The sequence below is a fragment of the Varanus komodoensis genome, unplaced genomic scaffold (genome assembly GCF_004798865.1).
Source record: "Varanus komodoensis strain SLA01 unplaced genomic scaffold, ASM479886v1 scaffold60, whole genome shotgun sequence".
In the NCBI taxonomy this organism is placed as follows: Eukaryota; Metazoa; Chordata; class Lepidosauria; order Squamata; family Varanidae; genus Varanus; species Varanus komodoensis.
In genome coordinates, this window is record NW_025336223.1 from 927991 (window position 1) to 939262 (window position 11272).

General features: G+C 42.0%; 1 protein-coding gene across 1 annotated transcript; it reads left to right on the forward strand.

The window, feature by feature from the left end:
- Positions 1-580: 580 nt before the first annotated feature.
- Positions 581-9927, forward strand: FAM162A (family with sequence similarity 162 member A). The gene is made up of 5 exons (XM_044449778.1): positions 581-801; positions 1049-1186; positions 3295-3400; positions 8340-8448; positions 9496-9927. Exons 1-5 carry the CDS (start codon positions 777-779, stop codon positions 9589-9591), a joined length of 474 nt encoding a protein of 157 aa, XP_044305713.1. The 5' UTR covers positions 581-776; the 3' UTR covers positions 9592-9927.
- The last annotated feature ends 1345 nt before the right edge of the window (positions 9928-11272 follow it).

Sequence of the window (11272 nt, forward strand, 5' to 3'; positions counted from 1 at the left end):
TAAAACCTCAAAACGCGTAACTTACTAGGAACTCAAAAGAGCAGGAAGTGTTCGGGGCACGCCACCAATTCATGTCTTAAATCAATTTTTGGGCCACGGTATTAGACCCATATTTTTTATACTTCTGTTTGTGAAGGCAAATGTGTGCTTTTTTTTTTTTTTTTTTTTTTGGTACTTTACAGGATGACTCCTTTAAAAAAAACAGGAAAGCAGGAGGATTCATGCTTCAGATCTGTGTTTTTCTGCTATGGTGGCGATGAGTACTGGATCTGAGATTTTTAGGAGTCAGTCCACGGAGGCAAATGTACTTTGTGGTTGGACGTGAAAGCACGAGGATCGACTTTTTATTTTGTGGATCCGAGTTTTACTTCTTTCTCTTACTAGAACCAACCCTAAAATGAACCGTTAAAACAGCAAGAGAGACAGGGAAGGCATGCACTCGCTTTTAGAATCCATGCCTCGCTTTTCTGGTCGCTCGCAGTGCTCCATCTCGGCCGCGCCTCCGCAGCTCCCGTTTCTTGCTATGGAGTTCCGGGCGCCGGCCCTCGTTTCCAGCGGACGCGCCGGCCGCGCAGGCGAGAGGCTCGTCAGAGTACGCGCTGACGCCACGGGCCTGCCTCCTCCTCCTCCTCCTCCTCCTCCCCATCGAGCAAGCGAGTAGAGGTCGGGCTCGTGAAGCTGCTAGGCCCGCGCCCGTCCTTGCTGTGAGCCGCGTCTCGCCAGGAGAGCAGAGGCCGCGGAGGAGGAGGCAGGGAACAGCACGTCCCGGTGGGGCCATGTCGGGACCCACCACAGCCGCTGGTGAGCGTTTGTGCTGTCCTCCCGGTCGGGTCTGGAGTACGGGCTCGTCCTGCCGGGAGCGACCGTTTTGCAGAATGGCCTGGGGCAGGGTGCTTGCGAGCAGCCTTGCTGCTTTCCGGGCGTATAAATAAGACTGCAGACTTAAATTATCCGGCAGGGGTAGATTTAAAACTTTACAACTACGTGAAGTGCTTTCTCCTGCATGTTATGTTATTAATGTTGCACGTCTTTTCTCTTCCATCCACAGGCAAAATTGTTCGGATTTTGGACAAAAATATTTATTCTATCCTGAATGTAACTAAAGGACCGCATTGGGTTATTAACAGAAATGTTTGTAGCAGATCTCAGGTGGTCAGTATGCAGAGGTCAAATCCCAGGGCTTCAGGTAAGCCAGAATAAGTGCGTCTTCATAATTTGAAGGGTGCAATCCTGTGCATTTTTAGACGGAAATGAATCTTACAACTCCCAGCATCCCTCTGCCAGCCATGTCTAAACAGGCGTAGGATTGCATAAGTGTGTGCAGCAATGGCACAGAGAAGTACCCATACTTTAGTGAGTAGCTTACTAAGAGGAGGGTGGTTGCTTTTCCACTGCACAGCTGCACAAAAGCAGTGGGATGGACCACTTTGCACTGGGCTTGAAAGGTGGGTCGTGGTGACCCACTCCAGGTTCCTTGCTCTACTGCCAATGCTGGCTGGAGCTTTGGGGTAGAGAAGTGGATGACAGCTTCCATCCTTGCTTCTCTTGTGTTCCCTTGGGCTACTGGCTGCAGACTGAAGGGGGAAAAGAGGTTGGCAGTGTTTTAGGATCCCTGCTGTGTCCAATTGTTAGTTTGACACAGTTGGAGCTCTGAGACAACTTTTAAGCCCAGGGTGGCTATATAGCTTATCTAGAAACTGCTTATCTAGAATGTGTGCTTATCTGGATAAATGTAGACATAATTGGGGATAAACAGAAATGGGGAAATGCAAATTCCATTAGGCATGAAATTAATCAGACAACTGTTATATTTTGCCTGGGGAGACCTGGATTATAATTCACACACAGCTATCAAGCTCAGTTAGTGACTTGATTTTATTTGTTTATTACACATACAGCACTTTTTTTGTTAAAAGAAAAAAAAAAAGGTGCCAGAACTCTCACACACCAATCCCAAGCCAGCAGCCAGCGGTGTCCCAAGCAGCTATTTCTCACTAGCAGATAGCAGACACAAGAGCAGCCTGCAGGCACTATGTTAATGATGTTTGCTGCTGATCTGCTATGCTGTTCAAAATCCATTGAAAAAAAGGTGCCGGGTGCCTTCTATGGCAAAAAAAAAAAAACACAAAAAAAATTGATAAAATGATGGTCTGTGCATTCCAGCTTACAACCAGCTTACAACCAAAATGACAATGCAAATCAAAAGGGACTAGGTAGTCTTAACCAACTACCCTTCTCTCACCTTGGATTGGTACCGCCACCCCGATCCCCTGATGGCAACCTGAATCACTTTCCCACCCCTTTCTTTTTTGAAGATTTCTGGGGCTGAGTGGTGTGGTAAGATAGGTAGAAACTGCTCAGGCCACAATGATGAAAATTGTTTCCTACCAGACCACCTATGGAACTGTACTCTTCTCAGCTGTCATTATCACAGGAAAAATGCATTCTTGTGTTTAAATAACATGAAAGGTTTTAATAATGTCAGTAATGTCTGTTTAATGTCATGGGAACTCTTTTGCTCTGTCAGACCTGATGATTTCTGAAAGGGTATCCTTTCTTGTCCAAAGCAAGCTGGAATCTGTCTGACAGAGTCTCAAAACAGGACAAGTAGACTGTTACTCAGATCAGTATTGCTGGGGGAATTTTTAGTGTATTTTTCTGATCTTTCTTTTACTACCTTCACTTGTTTTTCCAGTTGTGTGGTAGAGTAGTTTTATGGGTAGCTATATTTTAGCTTACTGCTGCTGCTTGTGTTGCCTGTACTTGCTTGTTTGACTCTCTTTTAATATGACATTTTCCAGGTCATCTTCCAGATAATTTAGTCTAAGAAAGTTAGAAGATACTAATTAGGGAAGCCTTCCAGTTTGCAGTCTGGATCCCAGGCCATTTGCCACAGATGCATTGAGCCGTCCCGAGGCTGTGTAGCAATGGGGACGGCATATAAAAACTTTAAATATTTATTTATTTATTTATTTAGAAAATTTCTATGCTGCCCCATTTGTGGCTCACAAAACATCAATTAAAATATAAAACACTAAAAATATAAAACAAATTAACAATATAGATAGATAGATCGAGCGAGCTCCTGTTCTTGTTTGGGCAGGCTTTCTCTGATCATTCAGACATGTCACATTGTATAAAGCATTTTGCTTGCTTCCCTATCCGAAGAACAGTAAATACAGCAATTATAGTGAACTAATTGGTTGTGTTGCAAGAGATCACAATACCAATATTGCCTTTTGAATAAGGTCTTTGGTTCTCAGGTGCTGCATTTTTCTTCTATGCTTTCTACAGGCTTTTCCTCCCAAGTCCCAGGGTACAAGCCAACTAACTGGGACAAGAAATTCTTGATATGGACAGGCCGTTTCAAGAAAGCAGAGGATATACCGGAAACAGTGTCGTAAGTTCTATTGCATAATTGAAAGGGATGCCAGAAGTTAAAAAGTATACATTTCCACTTTGCAAAAAGATAGAACAGAAGACACTTTACCATGATGAGATAAACAATTTCTGGAAATTCTGAAGCAGGGGTGGGGAGGAAGAAATACATTTTGGGAAGAATCAGAATAAATGTCTGAGACCTAAGCTTATTTTACTGCTTTGGTAACATGAAATCTAATATTTATAACTTAACATATAGAATGGTAATCTTTGGCATGCTTAATGACATTTACAGAGCAATCCTGTGCGCGCTTACTTGGAAGAGCCACTGGGTGGGAAAGACTTAGTCAGAGGCTGTGGCCACTGTTTCAGCTTGGGAGCCAAATTCACTTTGAGAAATGCTCTCAAGTGTTGTATGCCTGAGGTAGGTGGGGTGAAAAGCAATATGGGTAGGACCAAAATACTAGCATAGCATAACACAATTAACTGCCAATAATTAAGCATTAGGAACAGCCTTTCAGCCATTTAGAAGGGAGAAAGAGCTGCAGTAAACTACAGAGGATAAGTGGTTTGGGGGAAGGGGTAGGGCAGGAGAAGGAGCATGGCCGTTTTGGAACCCCTGGAAGGATGGACTGGGACCTTAGGCAGGCCAGATTTAGTCCTAGGCTGAGGTTCTCTGCTCCAGGAAAAGAGCCTTTAAAAGCTATGGGACCTTCAATAACTGTGAATAACCACTCCCATTGATTTCCATGTGTCTACTCTAAACATCACAAAGGCTCTTTTTTCCAACCAGCCAGGGAATAAAAGACAGTCTGAAGCTGTCCTTCCTTGTGATTGTGGCTGTGTTGACTGTAGTTGTTCCTTTTCCTTTTGATAAATAGCATCTGGCTGTTTGTGCCACAGGAACAGCGGTCAGCCCTGTGTTTAAGATAGGACTTTGGTTATCCTGCTACAAAATAAGATCTGAAAAAATTCTAAAATCTCTATTTGGCTCTTAGCTTTCTTCTTGTCCCTTTGTGGATAAACTTCTTGCCTCTATGAAGTTAGTCATAAACTCTTAGTTATAAACTCTATGACTGGAATTCTTCATAGGAAGGTGAGCTGCTGCCTGTGTTTGGGAGACAGAAGGATCCCCGCTATCCACAACTCTTGCACAGCTTCTGTTCCTTGGACAGAGCTCCACTTATATACTGAGTTCTGAACTGCCATGACTGCCCAGGAGAGCGATGTTAAGATCACGGTAGATAGTTCACTGAAAATTTTGGCCCCATTGCATTGCCCAGGGAGTGCACAAGCTGTTCTTGCTACTTTTCTTGGGTCTGGTTGGGTCCTCTATCAAAGCACAAGTATGACCTAACAAGGAACGTTGTTTCCAAATTCTCCCACTGAGTTGCCTTTACTCACCATTTGACTCACAAAGGGGTGGAGTCCCAAGAAAAGAACATAGAGGTGGTGGAGACTTCTGTTGATTTGCTTACTCTGGGTAACCTTGCTGTCCTCCACCATGAACAGAGGAGCTTGATCAGAGCAAAGGTCCATGGCCTGGGAGGCCCCTTCTGACTCGCTCTGTTTTCTGTGTTTTTCAATGTTTTTCAATCCAGCATCCTGTTCCTCATCTAAGTTAGTCAGATGCCTACAGGAAGGCCACAGGCAGGACATGAAGGCAATGGTCCTCTTCCATGGCTGTTCTCATGCTACTTTAAATCAGTGGCAGGGTTCCTCTTTGCCTGGAGGAAGCATGTAGGCATCAAACTAACAGACTTGGTTGCCTTTTTCTCTATCAATTTGTCTAATTCCCTCTTTGGAGGGTGTGTGGTGGTTGTCACATCTTGTGAATTCTATAATTTAATTATGTGTAGTATGAAGGGACATGTTGCCTGTCCTAAATCTGTGTTCCAGAATTAGGAGGGAAAGGATGTTTTCTCTATTTACCTCCTCCCAACTGCATACTTTTATAAACATCTATTGTATTTCCTTTTATTTGCAAAAAACCCCAGCCTGTCAAAAGTCTTAGTATAATAGTCTTTGTATTTTCACTGACATTACTCTGACACCTTGGTTCAGCAATCCATTTTGTCCTGGAAGAAGCAGCAGAGCACAGACATGGAGGTTGCTGGAAGCAACAGTAATGCCCTGGATGGTTGCTGAGAAGAATAATTGTTTCATTCATAGTTTAAAGGGAGCACCTCCCATGGAACCCTAGAAACATGCAAATACTGCCCAGCCAGGTGACCTGCATAGCGTTCAGAGCTTTAGCAGGAAATATGGCCTAATCCTGACCATGTTCCTATCTACCAGATGTCCAGGTGGAACCTGGATACTTCCTGTACTATTTTTTCTTTTACCTACTACTGGCTAATTACCCTCCTCTGTACAGTTTTTGCTGTGTACAGCCAGCTTGCTTTAACTCACTTAAGTAGCAAGAAACCTCTGCAAGTTTTCTTTTCGCCCTTAAAAGTTCACACTATTGTTCCCATATCTAGGCACCAGACATAACACACTCTGTGAGTTCCTCTGTGTGTGTGTGTTTTGTAGCAGAGTGTGACTGTGTATATGTTGACAGTCAAAGGAGTCTGACGTATTGGGGCACTTTAAGCTCTTAAAGTTTTAAAAGGTTTACTTACCTTTTATAAAATGTATTAGGTAATTTTTTAGCTAGTCCATTCCCATTATCTCTTTTCCCCATCTTCTTGTCTAAGTGATTAATATTTTCTTCAGAATAGTAAAGAAAAGCCCTATGTCAAGGTTCTCAATTTTTGAACCGAATTGTGGTGGCCCCAGGATCCTTCATACTGGGTAAGTCCAGTCCTTGCTGTGAGTAGCAAGACATCATGTCTAATTGTATCTGGATATGTCAGCCACTAGCTGACTCTTGATAATTTAGTGTTCAAGCCTCAGATGATTTTTTTTTTTGCTTCAGTTTAGGTTTGCAACCCAAAATTGGAAGACTTGAAAACCTTATTTTTCAATTAAACAGGATGATAATGGATGAAGCAGTCCATGTAATTACAACCACATGCTCGTATCTTCTCCTTTCTTTGACTTAAATGTATCAATTTCTGCTCCCAAAGCACTTCTATGCAAAATTTTCAAAATCCCTTCTCTTGTCATTTTTGAAACTCCTTAGGTGGAACATTCTTCCTTTTATCTCTGCTGTAGGAACTTCAGAACTAGTATGTGAGTCCACTTGTAGGGGGTTAGTATGTTAACCAAGCCACATTTCCCTTCTGTAGTACATGCACATGGGTGTTAAAGATAAAATCTGTTATGCTGGACTGGACTTCAAGCTTTCACTTCCAGATGTAGCTGTAGCTGTTTCTTCTGTTGAGACACTTCGTGCATGTACCTGCTGTGCAATGCCCACACCTCTGGTAAAGGTGACCTGTATTCCTGTGTCTGTTGTTATACATTTGTACACCTGCAAGTCAGTTTGTGAATCAGGACGTTCAGCCACAAAATCTAGCTGGGACTGGTGTGCCCTCTTCAGCCACTGGGATTTTTAGGCAGGACCTGATTCTTGTTCCTCCTCAAAACTGATGCCATGCAACTTGAGAAGACTGGAAGCTAGAGCATCTTCATCATGAGAAAAAGCTGGGATTTTTTTTTTTTCAGAATAAGATAATAAAGGGTGGGACATAAAAGGGGCTTATTGGCCATAAATGATGAGGAGACAGATGCTTATCCATTTCTTACCTCACCTTGGGAACACTGAAGAACATAGAGAGGGGATTGAGACCTAAACTTATGGAATCTGTAGTCATGACATATAATCACCACTGTCTTAGATGGTATTAAAGCAGAAGTGGGGAACCTGTGGCCATTCAGCATCAAAAAACATATTTGAGATAACAAAAACATAATGGGGGAACAGTAACAAGGAAGAAAAGAAAAAAGGAAAGAACGTGATGTACCAGCATATCTCGACAGTTAGTACAAAAAAAGGTAAAAGAAACCAATTTTCAACACTTCTGATTCAAACATACACATTCATATGTGTGGTAATTATATCTAAATAAGCACCTGAATGAAAAGACAACTATAGGATATACATTCAAATGCAGCAAGAGCAGTAAGTTCTCCACGTCCGTTGAATGATATGCCAGTGTGGTGGTGTGGTTAAGAGCATGGGACAGGGCCAGGAGGGTTGGGTTCTAGTTACCACTCAGCCAGGGAGCCAGCTGGGTGACTTTGGGCCAGTCACAGACACTTAGCACAACCTACATCACAGGGTTGTTGTGGGCATAAGATTGAGAGCAGGAGGAGGAGGAGGAAAATGATGTGATCTGCTTTGAGTTCTTTGTAAGAAAAAAGGGCAGGTTATATTAAATAATATGTGGTGGTAGTTATCTTTTCAGTCTTGGAGTGTATTTGGAGGTGCAGGTCAATTCTTTGAAGTCTAGTTTTGTGGTTGTTGACCTCCACATCATAGGAGTATAATTTAAAAAGGCACATAAACATGCAATTATGACAGATTTAGAAGAACCAAATATATATGGGCAATGACTTCTAATGAGAAAGAAGTCTCTACAGTGTGCATTATTCTGAAAAACATAAAGACCTTGGAGGAGTTGTGGACAACATGCTAAACTTTAGTCAAGTAGTGACAGTGCCAATTAAATCAATTTCAGCTCCAGGTTGTAACTCAACAAAATGTGGAAAAATCAAAGGTGGTTGAATACTTTTGCAAGGCACTGTAGAAGGTTTGTTTTGTTAGCAGCAGTCCAATATTTTCTAATTGAGGCAGCATTTTCTGATAACAGTCTAATTGGGAACTTCATTAAAAACTGTGGCAGTGGGTTCCATAGAGCCAATTCTGGTTTACCTGTTTTCAGTACTGATGATCAGGAACACATAACTTGTGCAAGTCCTTCTTTGACTTTAAATTGCAGCATTTTTAAATATGTCACTATTTGACAAAGCACTATAGATCTGGCATCTTTTATGTTTATTCTTTACAGGCCTGATATGTTAAATGCAGCAAGGAGTAAGATGCGTGTGAGGGTTGCCTACATAATGATTGCCTTGACACTTTTGGGCTGCTTTGCTGCGGTTGTTTCAGGGAAACAGGTAAGTGTAAAAGGGCTAACAGGGTGGGAACAAGTGAGGTAATGGACTACGGCAACAGTGTTCCGGGGAAAAATAAGGGAGCAGTCTTATGACCTATAGGATATGTTGTATTCCCAGATCCAAGGTCTGAGAGATAGGAATCCAGCCTTGAAACTGAGAACTCAGAGCTCTGATTACCCTCCTTTACAGCTAGCATGGAAAGAACCTCCTCTCCCTGGCCAGGAAAGCAACTGGGGAGAGTCCAGGAGGAGACTGACACTGTTGCTAGTGAAAATGCAGTGTGGGAGGGTGCAGAGGAGCATCTTCAGTGGCTCTTCCCATCTTGCACAGAATGACCATAAACGTTTGAATTTGGGGGCTTATCATTGCCATTGCTAACAAGCTGGTGATAGGGGAGAGAGGAAAGGAGGGTGCTTACATTCCTACTAAAGTAAGCTGGGAATAGAATAGTCAACTGGGGGAGACAAGAGAATTGGGCACAAAGTCCAAAAAGATGAGATTTCTGCTTTAAGATTCAGTGTGTTACGTTAATCAGTAGTTATAGGGGGGAAATTCTCTCTTGGAACACTCAAAAATACTATATAAATGGTTGTTGCTGTTGCTATTAATACTGCATTTTCCCCACAGAGGTGTTTATGAAGCTGAAGTGTGACCTAGTTCATATGATTGCAGTGTTATTAGTAAGCCACGGTGGCTTGTTAACCCTGCTGCTTGTGCTGTCCAGATTTTCTTGCTGTCCTCACTGGCAGAGCTTGCCATGTATCTGAACTTGTTTGAAGAGACAGCAACCCTCAAAAGAATCCATGGGCTATTGTCAGGTTATTTGAGGGTTGCTGTCCCCACCAAGTCATACCAGTGAGTAAAAATTTGGGACATCCAACTAGTGCTTGTGGTAGGAGAAATAATCAACTGTGGCTTGTTTGTTTTGCTGCAATTGAGTGAGCCAGCCCCCTATTTCAGTGTTTCATTGAAATATTCCATGACATGGTTACAGCAGATGAAAACTTCTGTGATCTCTTATTCTACACCCTTATTATTCTGCTGCAGGCTGCTAGACGGCATGAATCCTTAACAAGCCTGAACTTCGAGAAAAAGGCTCGCTGGAGAGAGGAAATGCCACAGAGTACCTCTGCCAAGCCATAGGAAAACTGTTTAGAGGAGAAGACACAAAATGAAGTATATCGCTTCAGTTACAGAGGAGCAATTTGAGGAATGGATTAAATACTTTTCCCTATTTCTGTATACCTTTCAGAAAAGGGTACATTATTTTGTAGCAATCCTTCAAGCTTTCTTCATGAAGATGCCATACATCACATATGTGACAGACAGGCTTACCATAAGGTGTTAGAAATTCATCTTGAAAATTTTGTGGGGATTTTAAAAAACAAGCTTGTGGTACAAGTGTCTGCACGTCCACACTTTGATCTAGATGTGCTGGCATGGTTTTTAAAGCAGCAGTAAAAGAATCTATGTCCACTACTGCTTTTTATCCATGTGCTGTGCTTTTTTGCATGTTCATCTATAATCATTGGGGCCACCTATTCCAGTGATACCTCCCTGATGGCCTTACTGCTGATCTTGATTATCTCAGGTACCTTTCCCTGTTCAAGAAATGATGGATTGAGCTGCAGTGCAAACCAAGTGCTTAGACAGCAAAACAATGCAGTCTTTCCTGATATTGGAGAGGGGTATGTCATAATGGATTTTTAAAGAAATGAACTGATTATACACACATTTCTACAGTAGGAGCACTGCAAGTATTTTTTCCCCAGAATAGTTTTTGTTTATTCACTGGACTTCAATTTCAAATAATTTAGAGGGTTGTAGTTATGAAGTGTTTTCCACATGGTAAAGAAAAAAAGTTAAACTCTAGTTGAGAAGTTAAACATAGAATATATATTTGCTAAGTTTATAGAACAAGCTAACGTCTCATTTGCAAGATTTACCTAAGTTGGCAGTTAACCAAAAGGTGGAATTAAAGCTACACAATGCTGTCTAACAGCCAGACTGTTCCTGGATGTATCCTTACTGCAATTAGTGCCAGGTCCTATCACTGGCAGCCCCCTGCTGAGTGATTACACCAGCTTATTGCAGAGATACTGCTGTATGTTTCTTAGGGTTATGAAAAAGTTGAATTATTTGGAGAGTTACTCTTTTTAAAGCTCCAAGTATACTTTTAAAAGCTCACTGAATCTGGTATTTGGTGTGCCTCCTTTCTATAATCTACACAGCTGTGGAGTTGGGCCTTGTCCTGAAAGTTTTCAGGAGACCTAGCCTAGTCACTTCAGTAACTTACACACAAACTGAGAGATGAAGTACCAAAAAGTTGGCTTAGTGCTGCTTCAAAGAAGCAAATTTCTTCAGTTTGTTCGTAGTATAGTCACAAGGACAATGGCCATCTAGAAGGGAATTAGTTTAAGTGTTTGACAGCACCTCCATCCTATGGAGCTAGAGTCTAATATGTGGTATTTCTTTGAGCTTTGATATTTCTTTAGCGGCTAAAGTTTAGCCATTCTTGAAAGAAAAAAAACAGCCCTAAACATTTTATTAGGATAAAAGGGTGGCATCACTTTTTAAATTACTTAATTGTTTAGTGGCTTATGCTTTTATAGCATTTGACAGCCATTCTGTTAGAACCAAGACTCACACTAACTACTTTCATTCACTTATAATGGCCACCATGGTGGACCATCAAAAGCCAGTGCAAAGAAGACTAGATGGAAAGGAAGCCAGCTGTTGAGATCTGGTTGCAACTTGCAGGATGTGGCCACAACTTCCAGGCCACATAAAGGAGAAAAGAGCAGTACTTAGATCTGTGTGTAAG

Coding starts and splice junctions, on each gene's coding strand:
- FAM162A (XM_044449778.1), top strand. CDS start 777: ATGTCGGGACCCACCACAGCCGCTG. Junction 802..1,048: donor GGGACCCACCACAGCCGCTG/GTGAGCGTTTGT, acceptor TTCCATCCACAG/GCAAAATTGTTCGGATTTTG. Junction 1,187..3,294: donor GTCAAATCCCAGGGCTTCAG/GTAAGCCAGAAT, acceptor TGCTTTCTACAG/GCTTTTCCTCCCAAGTCCCA.